At 40.9% G+C, this 20,236-nt stretch overlaps 1 protein-coding gene across 2 annotated transcripts in view; it reads right to left on the reverse strand.

Moving 5' to 3' along the window:
* LOC126195018 (cholinesterase) overlaps nt 1–20,236 on the reverse strand; it is a 182,529-nt gene that overhangs the window by 24,266 nt on the left and 138,027 nt on the right. For both annotated transcript variants that reach the window (XM_049933452.1, XM_049933461.1), the window contains exon 11: nt 6,172–6,367. In XM_049933452.1, the coding sequence (XP_049789409.1) occupies nt 6,172–6,367 (196 nt within the window). The remainder of the gene's footprint in view (nt 1–6,171; nt 6,368–20,236) is intronic.

Genomic DNA, 20,236 nt, shown 5'->3' on the forward strand with positions numbered 1-20,236 from the left:
TGCTAACATCATTGTCAAGGCCAGGGAACTGTTCACTGATGACGATTTGCTTGATTTGATAATAGAGAGCAGAAATACTTACACAAATCACGTAAAACCTCTTTATAAAAGTAATCCAAATAGTGCAATAAACTTGAAAAGTTCAAGGCATTTTTGGGTGTTTTTTATATTTATGGTACTCTTCCCAGAGACAAAATGAATATAAAAGAATTTTGGGACACTTGTGCCACAGGGACAGAAACCTTCCCTCCAAGTATGTCACTGTGAAGATTTTGTTTTCTTTTGAAATGTGTTATATAAAATAACATTCACACAAGAGAGAAATATAAAAATAATTGATAAACTGACCCCTGTACATGATGTTATGGAGAGTTCACAAAAAACTACACAAGATGTAAGACAATTTGTGAATACCTTACAATGGATGAAATGTTACTGTCTTTTCATGGACATTATTTCTTTCAGAATATACATTTCTTCCAAACCTGAAAAGTATGAGGTCAAAATATTTATCATGGCAGACACAGAAATACACTGTGTTTAAAATTTGGAAGTATTTGTGGGACTGCATTCTGCAGGTTTCTTCCAAGTCAGTAACACAGCTGATGATGTTGTGCTAATACTTGTAGATTGTAGAGTCAGTGAAGAATACTGTACAGGAAGGAATATTACCCTTTAGAACTGGTTCATCGGCTACACACTTGCTAAAAATTTCACAGATAATAAGTTTTCACTCGTCTGAACACTGCACAAAAATAAAAGAGAAATTCCTTTATTGATAATATCATGTAAAGATATAGATAAAAAATCTACTCACAAAGTGATGGCAGGGGAATACACTCACAAAAGGGTTTAACTTTTGGGGACTACACCAGATGGGATTTAAAAACCTTAGAGCTTAAAGGTGGACGACAGGGTCATATGCAAGACAGAGATTACTACTAAAACATCATGCATGAGTTAACAACAGTGAAAAGTTAAGTGCCTTGTATGTAACAGATGTGGGTGGAGGAGTGGAAAAGAATAGGCAAGCCAGAAAATGAAAGATGTAGAAAATTAAAATGAAGTAACTGTGAAAAAAATGCTGAGACAGAAGGAATTAACGTAAATTAAGACCATGTGGGTGGTGAGAACCAAGGACATGTTGTATTGCTCATTCCCATCTGCAGAGTTCTGAGAAACTGGTGTCTGGGGGAAGAATCCAGAAGGCACGTGAGGTGAAACAGGCACTGAGGTCATGACTGTCATGTTGTACAGCATGCTCTGCAACAGGATATTGTGTGTTGCCTGTATACCTCCTCTGCCTATGCCCATTCATCCTGACTAATAACTGTGTGGTATTAATGCCAATGTAAAAGGCCAAACAATGTTTACATAACAGCTGGTATATGACATGTCATTTCACAGGTGGCTCTCCTTTTGATAGTGTATGTTTTGCCAATTCAGAGCTGAAACAGATGTTGGTAGGGGTGTGCATAGGGCAAGTCTTTCAGTGGGGACGGTCACAGGGGTAGGTGCCATAGGGTAGGAAGATGGATGCAGAAGGAGCATAGGGTCTGACAAGGATATTGCGGAGATTGGGACAACAATGAAAAGCTATTCTAGATACGGTGGGCAAAATCTCAGACAGGATGGATCTCATTTCAGGGCATGATTTCTCGAAAGTCATGGCCTTGTTGAAGTAGCTGATTAATACACTCAAGACCAGGATAATACTGGGTGATAAGTGATGTTCTCTGAAGTATTTTTTGGAGGGATCAGCAGTACCAGGATTGGATGTGATGTCCCAGGAAATCTGCTTTTGAATAAGGCTGTTGGGATGATTACATCCAGTGAAGGCTGAAATGAGAGTGGTGGTGTATTGCTGTAAAGACTCTGCATCCGAACAAATATGTTTGCCCTGAATGTCAAGGCTGTATGGGAGGGAACGTTTGACATGGAAGGGATGGCAACTGTCAAAATGTAAGTACTGTTGTTTGTCAGTAGGTTTGATGTGGACAGAGGTGTGTAGCTGGCTTTGGTGAGAATGAGATCAACATCTTCAAGGAAAATGGCATAGGATTCAGAATAAGGACCATGTGAAATTTAATTGAGAGAAGGTATTTAGAGATTCCAGGAATTTTAACAGTTCAGCCTCACCATCACCCATATGGCAAAGACTTCATCAATGTATCTAAACCAAACCTGGGGCTGAAGGCTTATGAATCCCAGGAAAGCTCCCTCCAAGTGGTCCATGAAAAGGTTGGCATAAGAAGGAGCCATCCTGGTTCCCATGGCTGTGCCCCTGATCTGTTTGTATGTCTGCCCCTCAAAGGTGAAATAATTTTTGGTAGGTATAAAGTTCATTAAGGTGAGCAAGAATGATGTCATAGGTATGGAATCAAGTGGGCATTTACTGAGGAAATGTTCAGCAGCAGACAGACCACATACATGGGGGATTTTGGTATAGAGGGAGATGGTATCAATGGTGGTAAGCAAGGCTTGTGGTGGGAGCGGGACGGGCACGGATTTCAGATGATCTAGGAAATAGTTGGTATCTTTAATATAGAAGGGAAGTCTTTGCACTATGGGTTGCAGATGTTGACCAACATTCAGAGGGTGCTTTCCTGGGATCCATAAGCCTTCGGCTCCTGATTTGGTTCAGATACATTGATGACATCTTTGCCACATGGACTCACGGTGAGGCTGACCTGTTAAAATTCCTGGAATTTCTAAATACCTTCTCCCAATTAATTTTCACATGGTCCAATTCCGAATCTCATGCTACTTTCCTTGATGCTGATCTCATCCTGACAAAAGGCCAGCTACACACCTCCATCTACATCAAACCTACTAAAAAACAACAATACTTACATTTTGACAGTTTCCATGTCAAACATTCCCTCCCAAACAGCATTGGCATTCAAGGCAAACATATTTGTTTGGATGCAGACTCTTTACAGCAATACACCACCATTCTCACTTAAGCCTTCACTGGATGTAATTGTCACAACAGCCCAGTACAAAAACAAATTTCCCCGGGCCATCACATCCAATCCTGGTACTGCAGATTCCTCAAAAAAGAAAAAAAAAAAAAAAAAAAAAAAAGATTCAAGAGCACAGCACTTGTCACCCAGTATTACATTGGTCTTGAATGTATTAATCAGGTACTTCCTAAAATCATGCCCTGAAATGAGATCCAACCTGTCTTGAGATTTTGCCCACCATACCTAGAATAGCTTTTCATCATCCTCCCAATCTCCACAATATTCTTTTCAGATCCTGTGCCCCTTCTGCACCCATCTCACTACCCTAAGGCTCCTACCCCAGTGACCATACCCATGGAAAGAATTGCCCTATGCACCCCCTTACCACTATCTGATTCAACCCTCTAACTGGCAAAACATATACTATCAAAGGGAGAGCCACCTTTGAAACAACACGTCATATACCAGCTGTTATGTAAACACTGTTTGGCCTTTTACATCGGCAAAACACATTATCCTGTTGCATAGCATGCTGTACAACGTGACAGTCATGACCTCGGTGCCTGTTTCACCACACGCGCCCTCCACCCACCTGGCCTTAATTTATGTTAATTCCTTCTGCCTCAGCATTTCTTCACAGTAACTACTCCTTTCTTCACTCCATTTTAGTTTTCTACATCTTTCATTTTCTGACTTGTCCATTTTATGCCATCTGTTCTCCCACCTCTTTTACATACAATGCACTTAGCTTTTCACACTTATTAACTCATCCACGATGTTTTAGGAATAATCTCTGTCTTGCATATACTCTGTCTTCCACCTTTAAGCTCTCAGGTTTCCAAATCTCATCCGGCGAATTGCCCAACAATCATCTTTCCTCCTCATCCTGTCTGGTAAGTCTCCACTGACCTGGCATTCTGGATGATTTTTCTGAACAATACCCCTTTCCCTAAATCACCTCGGACCTTTTTCTTCAACCTGCTTCCTTCCCCTTCAACTGTTCTGTCAGAAGAAGGAGCCACTGGCTCCAAAAGCTTGTAAAAGTTAAACCCTTTTGTGTGTTTGTTCCCCTGCCATTGCTGATTTTTTTATCTATCCATTTATATATAAATTCCCTTGGAATTATTGACTCACAAGAAAATATAAATACAGGGTTATTACAAATGATTGAAGCGATTTCACAGCTCTACAATAACTTTATTATTTGAGATATTTTCACAATGCTTTGCACACACATGCAAAAACTCAAAAAGTTTTTTTAGGCATTCACAAATGTTCGATATGTGCCCCTTTAGTGATTCGGCAGACATCAAGCCGATAATCAAGTTCCTCCCACACTCGGCGCAGCATGTCCCCATCAATGAATTCGAAACGGTAAGGCTTCTGCTTTAGCCTTTTCCATAAGATTTTCCAAACCGTCGGCTGTGGTACGTTTAGCTCCCTGCTTGCTTTATTCGTCGACTTCCGCGGGCTACGCGTGAAACTTGCCCGCACGCGTTCAACCGTTTCTTTGCTCACTGCAGGCCGACCCGTTGATTTCCCCTTACAGAGACATCCAGAAGCTTTAAACTGCGCATACCGTCGCCGAATGGAGTTAGCAGTTGGTGGATCTTTGTTGAACTTCGTCCTGAAGTGTCGTTGCACTGTTATGACTGACTGATGTGAGTGCATTTCAAGCACGACATACGCTTTCTCGTCTCCTGTTGCCATTTTGTTTCACTGCGCTCTCGAGCAGAAACCTGAAGTGCGGCTTCAGCTGAACAAAACTTTATGAGTTTTTCTACGTATCTGTAGTGTGTCGTGACCATATGTCAATGAATGGAGCTACAGTGAATTTATGAAATCGCTTCAATCATTTGTAATAGCCCTGTACATTTGTCCATATTCTGTTTTGCATTGGTGTCATATGTGCCAATGAAAAATAAACATGTAATTTTGCTATTATCAATGCATAAAAATAATAAAATTGATGAAGAAACAGGTAATTTGAAGAAGCCAGAGATGATTACATTCTATAATTCAACAAAGAGTGGAGTGGATGTGGTTGATGAGATGTTTTCATAATACAATGCTGAAAGGAAAACAAGACGTCGTCCATTGCACATGTTTCATGCCACTTTGAACATTGCTGGTATAAATACGTTTGTAGTATACAAAGCAAACACAGGATCGGATATTTCAAGAAGGTTATATTTCTCAAGCAATTGGGTTCAGAACTGATAGAACCACACATAGCACAGAGAGCCAACCAGAAGACTCTCCCAAGCTGGCAGCATGGCTATCTAGGATAACCATTGAGAGGGAAGTTGTTCCCAAAGGCAAACAATGTCGTCGTTTTCAATACAAAATCAATAAAACAAAATATTTTTGTAAAAGACGTGAAAATGACTATGTCTCTCTCATTTTGTAATATTGTGTGAAGATTCTGCTGAAAATACAGATCAATAACATAGTATATTGTAACAAGTGACAATCATTTTTTTTTAGTAGAGTGTACTATGCACTAGAATACGTGTGTGATATTGTGTGTGACAATCCTACATTTGTGCGTGACAATTATAAATTCATAACTTGTACAGAATGAACTTTCAAATATCCAAAATACAGGTTTCAAATGTTCAAGAACATTTTTAAATACTGAATAATCTGATTTTCAGGTTTTTGAAGGAATACAACCTTACTTTTGAAGAAATGTATCATGAATTAAATACTAACAAACAGTAAAAGAAGTACTTTTTGTACTCCTGTTGAAAATTTATGTCCTACTAATTCTGGAATGTAAATGACACTTTAAAAGAAACTGTATACCAGACTAGCACTGAATTTTAATCTGCCAGGAAGTTTAAAAGCAGTGTCTGCTCCACTGCAGAGTGAATTATTCATTGTGGAGACTAATCTATTGTTTATGGTGTTGTTTCCTCGTAATATTTGCTGACACTCTTAACACAGTATCATTCTGAAAAATTATCACAATAGGTTTAGCAAATGGTAATAGCTTGAATATACTCCATTAGTCAGACTAAATAAACAAATACAAATCCTTGTTCTATCGGCAAAAATGCTGACCCATTTCCTGTAAAAAAGCATTGGGCTCTCGAGTCAAGTTTTACAGATTTATCACACTTTTCTTGTATTTCAATGCTGAACAGACTGATAATAGATTTAAAATGCATTTTAATAATAATAATAAAGCACAAAAAATCACCTCTGTGTATGGTGGATATGTTGGAAGTAAGCGACCAATTACTGTTGGCAAATAATTAGTCCAGAATGCGGCCTCAGTCTGTCGATAATTGAGCATGATTGTTGAGTTGTATGTCGTATTGAGGTTGAGATACTTCAACTGGCCACTACGAGCCATGTCGAAGTGCAGGCCAAGGATCTGTGTATGTGTTGGGTTCCTGTAAAATAAACCAGAAAACAGAAAATTATTTGCAGCTACAATAGAAATAGTCTATCTTTAAGAAAGCCTGCCCATCCAACCAGAAAATAAATAAAAGACAGATTCAAATTTAAGTCAAAATTGTTACTCCCAGGTCTCCTCACACATGAAAGAAATGTACAAATTATTGTAAGTGACAACAAAACTACTGTCAACTGGTGATATAAACATGATGCATCAGTTGTACTAGTTCAGTCAACAGATATTACTACCTACTACTGCTCTGTCACTGAATAGTAGACATGTTGAGTTGTCAAGAGACATATAAACAAGTGAAAACTTTGATGGCTTTCAGATGAATCATTTTTTGAGCTAGAGCACCCACACACTTGTATGCATGAAGCATTGCTGGGGAAGGGTGGCTGATGGCTGTGACAGCTGGGAGAAAGAGGCAACAGGTGCACATGCGAGTTCGTACAGAGCATGACAATGATGGTTTGCAGAGCATGGCAGTAATGGTTTGAAGGAATGTATTGGGAAGGGTGATAGAACAGAGGAAGAGGAGATTGTGATGAAGAGGTCCTATAACAGGATGGTAGTTTGTGTTTGTGTGTGTGTGTGGGGGGGGGGGGGGGGGGAGGGGGGGGTGGCAGGGTGTTAGTGGACATTGAGGCCAGGAGGATTACAAGAACAAAGCATGTGTTGCAAGGACAACTATCATCTATGTAGTTCTGAGAATCTGATGTTGGGGGGAAGGCTCCATATGGTATGGATTGTGAAGCAACCACTGAAAGAGAGCATGCTGTGCTATTGTGAAGCTGTCACTGAAATCAAGCGTGTTATGCTTGGAGCTACTGAATCATATACTTTGCTAGAGCTTATAGGCTTGCCCGCAAATGAGGAACATTCTGCTAACAACCCCCCCCCCCCCCCCCCCCCTCCTTACTAAATTGGTATTCTGCCAGTCATCCTTATGCCACATCCAATCCCAACTGCTTACCATGCAGGCCATAATCTTGTGGAAGACTGATGTGTCCAATACACCCACCCAGCACATCCTACTCCAGTCCCCTCACAGACTTACCCTATCCCATCAGAGGCAGGGCCATGATGGAAGTAGTATTGTCATATACTATCTCTGCTGCAATTTCTGCTCAGCATTTTAAATGAGTGTGTCCACTCATCAGCTGTGGAAAGAGCCGAGTGATACATTAACAGGTGAAAGCAACCACTGCTGACTACCTCTTTAAAGTATAAAGAACAAATTAAGACTGGTGCCAATATACACAAACTGATAATTGTAGTAGTTACTTCTATATTATTTGATATTTGAAATTAATAAAAAAAATGACTGCTCCTCCCCCTTCACTACTCAGCTGCTGTTTTCCATGTAATACTTTCAATAAAGCATTTATGTAATTTTACATGGATTACTATCAGCTCTCTATTTATTGACAGTCAGAATATATCTAATACAAATATTAACGTTACACAGAATTTACATTCTTGATTCCAAGTATTCTGATAAAGTGTAGGAATGGCTGATGATATATACTTTTTATGTTTGTTTTTAAATATTTGTTTCTAAATATTAAAGGATTTCTGATTTCCTCCCTGAAGTTCGTTGGAAACTTGTTGCAGACTTCTGCATTGGGGTATAAAACTCCATTCTGAACCCTAAAGAGATATGGATGGACTGTATGAAAATCATTTTATAATTCCTAGTGTTGTGGTTCTGAATTCCTAAATTTATCCTAAATGCATTCTTGTTATTAACCACAAGTACCATCAAGGAGTATGATTATCATGTAAGTATAGGAACTGCTAGGTCCCTGAAGAGGCTTCTGCAAGGTGTTTGTTTATCAATTTTACACAATATTCTTATTGCACACTGCTGTTGAATAAATACTTAGCTGCAATATGCCAGAAGATTATGCCATAGGACAGAACTGAGTGAAAGCATGCAAAGGATGCCAGCAATCCTGTCTGCAGGTCAACACAGTGACAGATATCTCTGAGTACAAAGCAGTCAGAATTGAGCCTTTTTATTTATTTATTTTTAAAACTTATTCATATGCTAGTACTACCACCTCAGTTTATTATCCAACCAGATGCCCAAGAACTTCACAATGGAGCCTCATACAGTGTATGCCCACTGATATCTATTTTGGGTACTTTTGCGTCAACTTCATTTGTCTGGAAATGCATAAAACAAGATTTTGTAAGATAAAGGATTAAGCTGTTCCATTGTTCTTCTGGCTGTGTCTGGTATGCATGTGTTTGGTCCCTTTATCAAATGTACTTTATCATCAGCAAACATTAGTTTTTGAAGAGTCCTCCAATGTCCCGGATCATTTATGTGGACCAAGAAAATGAGTGGTTCTAACACTGAGCCTTGTGGCACACCATATTTATTTAACAAAGAAATATGACAAACAGCCATGCAAACTGAGAAGTTATTTTATTTTGTTTTCACTACCAGTTTCGGCAAAATTGCCATTTTCAGGCCCCATCTGCACCATTCAATAATTATTGATATTGGCATACTTGGACCATCTGTTTCTGAACATTGTGAATTCTCAAGTGCTTCCTTCGAAGACTTAACTGCAAACTCCACAATGATAAAATTAGGGAGATCTGTGGTCACATGAAGGTTTACCAGCAATCTTGCCATGAACTACACACGATGGGAAGGGGGAAGTGACAGTGATACACAAAGCACCTATGGCTTGTGGAGTTCAGATGTAGCTGTAGACTGGTCTAACCTGCCACTAGTTAAATGTCAGACTGTTTGTCAATGAGTATAACTCAGCAATCTGGTTTAAATATTGAGGTTTTTGACCATCTAACAGTGAAATTGTTTTTTTATAAATGTGAAGAAATTTAAAACTATGTGCTGTGTTGTACTGTGTATCTTTTAATGAATGTCAATCAAATGCATTAATAGTAAGAGAGCAATTTGAAACAGCAGATTATGAGACAACCAAAGGCAAACTGGCAGTTTCGGTAAGTTACAAGCTGTTGTTAATAGGGTATTCTCAGAAAGATACATTGCTTTCTCAGTAGAGAAGCCTTTACAGAAGTCGAACTGAGCTGTTATTAAAACAGTATTCTCAGAAAGATGATTCAGTATTCTGCTGTAAGGTATATTATTGAAAGTTCTTGAGAACATGGCAAGAAGGGAAATCAGTCTGTAATTACAGGTCTGTTTCTTACCTCCACTTGAAGTTAATACTGCATATTTCAGTCTTCCAGGAATACACCATGACTCATCACATAGTAAGAAATATAAATCAAGGATAGCATTACCAGATGAGCACAAGACTTTAGTATTAATGGCCGAGATACCATCATAGTCAAAAGAGTTTCTATTTTTAGTGACATAACTTTTGTGATATGTGCAACAGATGAGTTGGCAAAACTGATGTCTGGTAATGGGTATGTCTAATCTGCCTACGTTTGTTTATGGGCTCTGTTTTTGATGGACCATTTTTTGTCCCCATGTTTTCAGTTACTGTTAGAAGGCATTCATTGAATTAAGTAGCCAATGATTTGAATTTCACATCATTTGTCTTGATGTTATTGTCATCTGGGAGTTCAGTACCATTTGCCTAGACAAGTTTATTCATTTCATGCTAGACAAGTTTATTCATTTCATGCCAAATAATGCTCAAAACTGACCTTGCCTTATTCTTGGAATTTCGAATTTTTTGTGCAAAGTACATGGTTTTTGCCTTTTAGATAGCATGCCGAAGAATTTTGCAATTGTGCCTTAGTGCATTTTTAAATTTTGATTAGAGCTAGTCCTTTGCATTAAATAAAGCTCTCTCTTCCTCGTACAAGTTATTCTGATACAGCTTCCATTGTAAACATCCCTGATCCCATGTATAAACAAACTGGATTTGTAATGTTGTAAGAATAATTTTACGGAAGAACTACATTTATCATCTACTGTGTGTCCTTGATAAACTTCTTTCCATTATTTACCTTGTAAATGCCCTCTAAATAGTAATTGAGTCAGCATTTACAAGCCTATGAAATTTTACTTTCTCCTCTTCAGTTAAACCTTATTTAAGGAATGCTTTATTGCTTTCATTTGATCATCATGGTATGATAAACTATTTATTATGAGGCTCACATCTTTTTCATTGAAGACAGTTGGATTTAGAAATAAATTATCAATCACTGTTGCACAGTATCCTCTATTTGTTTGGAATATTACTGTGATGGCTAGACCAAATCTGTACATCAGTAATTCTAGGTGCCCTCAAGCAGAAAGCTATATCAAAATATCCAAGTAAAATCACTTCCCAGTTACTTCTACTAAAACTTGCTTGTACCTTTGCTCATTGCTTCATGAAATTTAAAACAGTTCCCATTGGGAGGGCCTATAAACTGTCAGATTAGCTGTGCAACACAGCACTCACTGAGGTCTATGGCCTGAGACTTTACCCCACTTTTATGTGTAAGTAGTCACTCCTCCTTTCCTCATATAATACATACAGTAATGTGGTAATAACTTGTATCCATACGGGTGCCGCTGAACAATTTCTGGGACTTCCAATTGATGTTCAATTATGTGCAGTACATCTGTATAAATACCTTTACATTTATCAGTTTCCAGTATTGTTATGCGAAGCCCCTTATGTTTTGATGGAGAAGTACAAATTGTAGTATGATTGTCACCCTTTGTACCATACAACCTGACATGTCTTGTTTCTCCAATGATTGTTGCAGCAATGTGTGTGTGTGTAATGAGAAGCACAAAAAAATACAATACAGGAAACACATCACATAACAATAACAACTGGCACCAACAGATATTATAAAAAGCAAAACATAAGATAATTGAAATGAGCAGTTATAGATATAAAATGTACTCAGTTAAGACAATTAAAATGTACACATTTGTGTATGAAAAACACCTAGTCTGAAAAAGTGCAGTAAAAAAATAAACATAAAAATACAGTTATATCCAGGTCAGAGAGCCAAGCAACTGTTGCTGGAGAAGCAGATTGCAGCTCCATGATACCACCTGGTATTGATCTGATGGGTCACTCATAAGGGATGTGGTCTATGGTATGATTCGGTGCTTCACAGCTTCTCTCTGATGAGCTTTCCATGCCCCATTTGAAACAACGTGTCTCGACATCTATCAATGCCTACTCTAAACTGGTTCAGGTGGCTTCATTTTTGATGGGGTACTTCCATTCCCGGAGTTCTCTCTGCTGCTTGTGAAATAATGTTCAAGTTCCTAATTTCTTTATTGTCGGCAATATGCTCAGTCCATTAGGCAATAATGGCACAGTTGTCCTACAAATTGTGTCTCTCTCCAGATAGGGCAACAAGACCCAAGATGATTTGGCGGAGGAAGGTGTAAAGAGTTTTCTGGATGGGGTGACAATTTTCCTGGCTGGTTACTTTTAACCACTTCTTTCGAGCCATTCTACAGAGCTGAGGAGGTGCGATATTGGCTAGGATCTGAAGCCACACAATGGGAGTGCATTTTAATGTGCCTATTATGAACCTCACTGCTTCGTTTAGCTGGACATCAACTTTGTTGGTGTGATGGCTCCTCTACCACACTGAAGTGCAGTACTACAGCAGACTAGGTTAGAGCCAGTGCAGCACTTCTCAAAGTGTTCCCATTTGCTCCCCATGAGGTTCCAACTAGTTTACTGAAAGATGTTGTTCCTAGACTTTATTTTCTGTACTGTTTTTGTCAGATGTTGCTTATACGTCAATGATTAATCCAGAGTGACTACTAGGTATGTGGGGAAAGAGTTGTGCCATACTTTTTCTTCGCCAAAATAAATGACAAGTTTTTTGTGAGCCAACTTGTTGCTACCATGGAAAGCACTTACTTCTGAGTTTTGAGGATTAAGTTTGAAGCACCATTTCGAGTAGTATTTGTGCCTCATTTCTAGGTCTTCTGTTAGCTGGTCACTTCCTTCCTTGAATGTTATGTTGGGTTGCCAGTGCCATATCGTAAGCATAGATAAATTTCATAGATGGTGTATGTGGTACGTCATTTATATATATTAAAAATAAATAGTGCCAGGGCTGACCCCTGGGGTAGGCCACTTTTGAGAGTATGGGTAGAACTGGATCTTTTATTAACAAGTACTGGAATTCTTCTATTACTTTGCATATTCTGGATTAATCTGGTGATCATTGCACATGGAACTGCTTGTTGTAACTTGTATATCATCCTCTTTTTTGAGACCATGTGATATGCCAAAAAAAAATCTATACTCATCATTTTTTCTGTTTTCTGTCTTTCCTTAGTTACTTTAAATTTGTGGAGGTATGTTCCGTCCCTGCATCTAATTGAAGGCAGTTTGTTTATTGCCATACATGTTTCACTTCTTTTAGTTGTGAAGCATCTTCAGTGGTGATTTCCAGCACTGTTAACTCGTGTGTGGTCTTGGAGATGTATCTGTTAGTTTCCATGCTCCAGCTGACCAATTTCTGGTGTTCTTTCACCCAGAAATTGGCTAGCTGGAGCATGGAAACTAACAAATACATCTCCAGGACCACGTGCATGAGTTAACAGCACTGGAAATCACCACTGAAGATGCTTCACAAATAAAAGAAGCAAAACTAGTATGGCAATAAACAAACTGCCTTCAATTAGTTGCAGAGACAGAACATATCTCCATGAAAAATCTATAAATGCACCAGTGGTTTTTGAAAACCAGCTTCTATAAATGAGGTTAGTGCCAAAATTTGGTCGGCACAGTATCAGTCATTTCTAAAGCTGGCTTGTTCTAGAATGATTAATTTGTTGGTCATTGGGGAAATGTTGTACAATAATCTCAGTAGAAGTTTATAGCACTTGCTTAGCAATGCAATGGGCCAATAATTTGATGGACTATCTGCTGGCTTTCCTGGTTTGAGAAAAGCAAGGATTTTGGATTTCCTAAAATCATTAGAGATGTCACCACTCTTGACGATCTTGTTTTAGAAATTCAGCAACCACTGTTTGGCTTACCCACCTAGGGTTTTCAAGAACTCAGGGAACACACCATCCAGGCCAGGTGTCTTTCTCACTTTCATTTGCTGTGTAGCTAAATTTAGGTCTTCCACTGAGAATGCCCATGACCATTGGGAATCACATGGGAATGAATGAGCTGCTAAGAGTTACTACCTTTTCATTTCCCTGGTAAATGTCTTGTCTGAGGACAAAGATTTTGAAATTTCCAGTAGGCGATCAGCAAATTTGTTGGGGTTTATGTGGTCTGTCTTCTCCGGTGAGGAGCAGCAGTGCCCAAATGCCTGAGAAGGCTCCACTCCTTCCTACTGGGGCATGTAAAGTTTATTTCTTCTGTAGTCTCTCCTCATCTCTGTGCCCTGGTGGAATTTAATAATTCTGTCATTTGGTTTCCAATCAGTGGATCTCCAGTGTCTTCATATCTGTTTAGCAATACTTCCGTATCCAACCTGATATTAATCCTTACGAAACCCCATGGCATATACGTTTGGATGCCTCTTTCAGGATGGCTACAAACATCTTATAGGTTCCTACAGTAGGAGAAACATTTTGAGTATTCAATTCGACCTCTTCACGGGAACATGTTCAAGCTGCCACTGTGTGTATAGTTATTTTGCAGTTGTGCCTTTTGGAAACATTTACCCTACAAAAAACCTAGTGAAAATATTGGAATTATAGGGGTTGGACAACAATGTACTGGTACTACTGAATGGTTCTGGGAATTAGTCATGCAAGTAACATCACACTGGAAGCTTTCAGATGTAGATCATACCATGTGTGGTGAGACCACTTGAGGGCAACATATCAATCAGATAACTTTGTGATCTCTCCTCAGTTTGTTGGAAAACTCTTGAACCTATGCACTTACATGTTCGATGGATCACTTCATACACCGCTTGTCATATCATTCAAAGAGTGGAAAACTCCCAGCAGTGATGTCATTCTCAGTTGCATAATTATGGTTATGGTTCGAATTTGTTTTCCGCACCCCAGAATAACCATTACATTATCTTCTTTACCAAAATGTTTTCCTAGAAAGTCTACATCATAGGTGACACTGCTGAGCCTTGCACCTGGCTTAAAAATGCAATAACAATCATGTATAGGATAGATTTCTATTCACCACATAGAGGAGACGTTGAGTCACAGACAGGCACAGCACAAAGGCTGCTAAACGTGTAAGCTTTCAGCTGAAAGGCCTTCTTCTATAGTGGATAACACACGCGCACGCGCGCGCGCGCACGCGCGCGCGCACGCACATACACACACACACACACACACACACACACACACACACACACACTTTCCCACAAGCACAACTCACACACACATGACCACTATGTCTGCCCAATGAGAACAGTGAATAGTGAGTTGCAATCTACCTGGATTTTCCATAGTTACACAAGAACCTCATTTATCTGAACCAGGTGGGATCAGATGTAATCTGTATTATCAAAAATCTGGATAATCTGGAAATATTCTACTAAATACGAAAATTCTAATATCTACTACAATATACAAAGCTTTGATTTTGGTGCTAACATGAAACAGTTTTTTGGCACATAAACTCTATAGTTACTAAAATGCACTCACATTTATTTACTGAAATTTATGTGTAAGTTTCTTTTGTTTCAAACTTGTATGGCATTTGAGAGCAGCATGATCACTTAGACTTTTCACTAACATCAGTTCAACTGGAATTGTTTCCAGCTGGCATGCTAGGTAAACCACTAGTTTTTTCAGCTGTGCTATTGCCTCCACATGAGACATTTTTCCCCTGAAGTGCCAGTTTTGTTGTTAAGTTGACCAACAATGTTGTCCTCTGCAGTAAGACAGGTGGCAATGCATATTTTGTCATTGGCCATCACAATCACACCGTAACTAGTATCACTGTCATTCTGCAACCAGGCATCTATATCACTACTGGCTACATCTGAACAACCAGGAATGTTTGCTGACATTTCAGAAACTTCAAAGGTGTTGAAAACTTCACAAACTTCAGCAAGGGAATCATGAATAGCAGTCCATAATGTTTTCCATGACTTCAGAATTGACAGCTCAGTAACTTGATCCAAGAAGATGCATCCATAAAATTTACTTCTTTGAGTACAGAAATCGCACCTGCATCTCCCTCTTCTTCAGTTAATTTACTCAGTAGATGTTTTCTGTATACATGTCATGTTTTGCAGCCATTGTATCCCCCAAAAACTTTTACCCGTAACTGAAAGATTTCCATCCTTCTGCCAAACCTTGGTTGGTTGTGAAGTTAGGATTACCAATGGATAGCTTGCTGTTTGAGTTTAGAACCTTTTCCATAACACCGTGTTCTCTTTTCTCTCTGAACCAAATGAATAATGCTTCATCTGGTGTTTAACTTATTACTTTCTTTATTGTACCACAGTTCTGCAATTGATCTTTAGTCATCATTTTGAAGCAGGAATCTTCAAGTTCTTTCCAGTTCTTCTTCCAGTCTGGCAAGTTGATGTCCGTGCACCACCATCTGAAGCTATGTTCTTTAGCAGTTCCCGTTTGTCTGTTTTGTGTAGTGCTTCCAACTTTTTGTCCACTGAAACAACAGCTTACTTTGTCTTTGAAGCCATTTCACTCATGCACCCTGAAAACACGAAGCAAAAGAACAATAATATTACAGCTTTTTAGCACTGTAAGTAACATACCCATACTGACTGTAGTAATGGTAGCTGGAGGCTCTATGCTACATGCAGTGCCTACGACATAACGATCGTACCAACAACCAACTGTGTGTGTGTGTGTGTGTGTGTGTGTGTAATGAAAAGGAAAGTTGCTACTCACCACATAGTGGAGATGTCCGTCACAGAAAGGCAGAATGAAACGACTGTTAGGAAGTTAGCTTTTGGCCAACAAGGCCTTTGTCAAAATTAGGCAAAACACACACACACACACACACACACACACACACACGCACACACACACACACATACACACACACACACACACACACACACACACACACACACTCACGCAAACGCAACTCACACACACGTGACCACAGTCTCTGGCAGCTGGGGCAGGGAGGGGGAGAGATATCAGGGTAAGGATGGGGGTTGGTTAAGTGCTGCTGGGCGTGTACAGGGACGAGGTGAACAGCAGGGCAAACAGGGCAGTCCTGTAGTTTCTTGGCCACAGTTTGTTGGTTGCCATTCATGTGGACAGACAGCTTGTTGGCTGCCAGGCCCACGTAGAATGCAGCACAGTGGTTGCAGCTTAGTTTGTAGATCATGTGACTGGTGTCACAGGTAACCCTGCCTTTGATAGCATAGGTGATGCTTGTGACTGGACAGGGGTAGGTGGTGGTGGAAGGATATATGGTCTTGTATCTAATTCTATTACAGGACATGAGCCATGAGTCAAGGGGTTGTGAGGAGCAGCTGAATAGGGATGGACAAGGATGTTGTGTAGGTTTGGTGGGCAGTAGAATACCACTGTGGGAGGCCATTCCTTATTCCACAGCATGACAAGATGTACACGAAACCCTGGTGGATAATGATTTAATTTCTTCAGTCCTGAGTCGTGCTGAGTCAGAAGGGGAATTCTCCTCCGCAGATAGACAGTGGGACTTCGGTAGGTGGTGTGTGGCTGGAGAGATAAAGCATGGGAGATCTGTTTCTGTACAAGGTTGGGTAGGTAATTATAGTCTGTGAAGGTCTCAGTGAGACCCTTGGTATATTTCAAGAAAGAATACTTGTCACTACAGATGTGACAGCCATGGGTGGCTAGGCTGTATGGAAGGAACTTCTTGGTATGGAATGGGTGGCAGCTGTCAAAGTGGAGATATTGCTGGTCGTTGTTAGGTTTGATATTAACGGACGTACTTACGTAGCCATCTTTGAAGTGGAGCCAACATCAAGGAAGGTGGCTTGTGGGATTGGGAGGACCAGGTGAAGTGAATGGGGGAGAAGGTGTTGAGTTTTGGAAGAATTTGGATAGGGTGTCCTTACTCTCAATCCAGATCACGAAGATGTCATTGATGAATCTGAATCAAGTGAGGGTTCTGGGTGGTTATGAAGGATTCCTCTAGATGGCCCATGAACAGGTTGGCATAAGATGGTGCCATGTGGGTGCCTATTGCCATACCGGGGACTTGTTTGCTGGTGACACCTTCAAAGGAGAAGTTATTGTGGGTGAGGATACACGTGGTCATGGTGACTAGGTAGGAGGTAATTGATATGGAATCTGTCAGGTGTTGGGATAGGCAGTGTTCAATAGCAGTAAGGCCATGGGCAATAGGGATGTTAGGTCAATAGTGATGAGCAGGGTACCATTTGGTAAAGGAACCAAAACTTTCTATTGTGCCTTTCTGCGAACCAGCATCTCTGCTATATGGTGAGTAGCAACTACCTTTTTCATTATATTGTTACATTCCATCCTGGATTTTCCATTTTATATACATATATATAGACACACACACACACACACACACACACACACACACACACACACACACACACACACACGTGGTATGGTATATATACAGTTGTTATGTTGTTGGCACTGCAAGTAGCATAGAGATCATCACTTCCTTGCTTCCCGTTACCATTACTACAGTCAGCATGGATCTTCTCCTTACAGTGCTAAGAAACTGTACCATTATTGTTATTTTGCTCCTGTGTTTTCAGTGTGTATGAGTGAAATGGCTTCAGAGAGAAAGTGAGTGTGAGTGTGTGTGTGTGTGTGTGTGTGTGTGTGTGTGTGTGTAAAGCAGAATATATATAGCTAAACCACAAATCTGGATTAATGAGGGCCAAATAAATGAGGTTCTTGTGTACCTGGTATTCAGTACCCAGGCAGTTCTGTACTAATTCAAGTTCCCACAACTACACTCCTGGAAATTGAAATAAGAACACCGTGAATTCATTGTCCCAGGAAGGGGAAACTTTATTGACACATTCCTGGGGTCAGATACATCACATGATCACACTGACAGAACCACAGGCACATAGACACAGGCAACAGAGCATGCACAATGTCGGCACTAGTACAGTGTATATCCACCTTTCGCAGCAATGCAGGCTGCTATTCTCCCATGGAGACGATCGTAGAGATGCTGGATGTAGTCCTGTGGAATGGCTTGCCATGCCATTTCCACCTGGCGCCTCAGTTGGACCAGCGTTCGTGCTGGACGTGCAGACCGCGTGAGACGACGCTTCATCCAGTCCCAAACATGCTCAATGGGGGACAGATCCGGAGATCTTGCTGGCCAGGGTAGTTGACTTACACCTTCTAGAGCACGTTGGGTGGCACGGGATACATGCGGACGTGCATTGTCCTGTTGGAACAGCAAGTTCCCTTGCCGGTCTATGAATGGTAGAACGATGGGTTCGATGACGGTTTGGATGTACCGTGCACTATTCAGTGTCCCCTCGACGATCACCAGTGGTGTACGGCCAGTGTAGGAGATCGCTCCCCACACCATGATGCCGGGTGTTGGCCCTGTGTGCCTCGGTCGTATGCAGTCCTGATTGTGGCGCTCACCTGCACGGCGCCAAACACGCATACGACCATCATTGGCACCAAGGCAGAAGCGACTCTCATCGCTGAAGACGACACGTCTCCATTCGTCCCTCCATTCACGCCTGTCGCGACACCACTGGAGGCGGGCTGCACGATGTTGGGGCGTGAGCGGAAGACGGCCTAACGGTGTGCGGGACCGTAGCCCAGCTTCATGGAGACGGTTGCGAATGGTCCTCGCCGATACCCCAGGAGCAACAGTGTCCCTAATTTGCTGGGAAGTGGCGGTGCGGTCCCCTACGGCACTGCGTAGGATCCTACGGTCTTGGCGTGCATCCGTGCGTCGCGGCGGTCCGGTCCCAGGTCGACGGGCACGTGCACCTTCCGCCGACCACTGGCGACAACATCGATGTACTGTGGAGACCTCACGCCCCACGTGTTGAGCAATTCGGTGGTACGTCCACCCGGCCTCCCGCATGCCCACTATACGCCCTCGCTCAAAGTCCGTCAACTGCACATACGGTTCACGTCCACGCTGTCGCGGCATGCTACCAGTGTTAAAGACTGCGATGGAGCTCCGTATTCCACGGCAAACTGGCTGACACTGACGGCGGCGGTGCACAAATGCTGCGCAGCTAGCGCCATTCGACGGCCAACACCGCGGTTCCTGGTGTGTCCGCTGTGCCGTGCGTGTGATCATTGCTTGTACAGCCCTCTCGCAGTGTCCGGAGCAAGTATGGTGGGTCTGACACACCGGTGTCAATGTGTTCTTTTTTCCATTTCCAGGAGTGTACTTCCAGCACAGCTTCTTGGTTATCAACCTCCTGGCTACTTCTAACATTAGGTTGAACTTTTTCCCCTGTATTTTCAGTGTTCGTGAACTCGTGTTGTCTGCACACTTTTGTCTACATCTCCAGAGCTGTGAAGCCATTGGTGGCTACTAAAGGTAGCAGTCTTACAGCATTTTAGAACCTCTTACCTGATGTGGAAGATATGACCAGTCATCTACCATGTTCTTAACTTAACTGCTGCTAAATGCAGTTCTAATTCCGCCTATACTAGTGGCATATAAGATTTGAGTTTCAAGATTGACTGCTCCTACTACAGAATCATGGTGTGATGGACACAACTACTATAGCACCAAAGGCTACCCATATCCATCTAAGCTGGTTGCTTTACAGCAGCCAACATGAAAAACCATAGGTTGTCTTCACATTGTTGACCATTTCAACTACTTTGCAGCAATTTCCACAATTGTCTATTGTGATGATTTATTTACCTATAAAAATTAATTAGCAGTAGCTGATCAACAAAAAATTCCTGTTACACATTTTTCATGGTTTTATTTAATACAAAAATGTCTGACATGATGCTGGAATAATTTATAGAAGAAACATGTGCATATGA

This window comes from Schistocerca nitens, chromosome 1 (genome assembly GCF_023898315.1).
Source record: "Schistocerca nitens isolate TAMUIC-IGC-003100 chromosome 1, iqSchNite1.1, whole genome shotgun sequence".
Lineage (NCBI taxonomy): Eukaryota > Metazoa > Arthropoda > Insecta > Orthoptera > Acrididae > Schistocerca > Schistocerca nitens.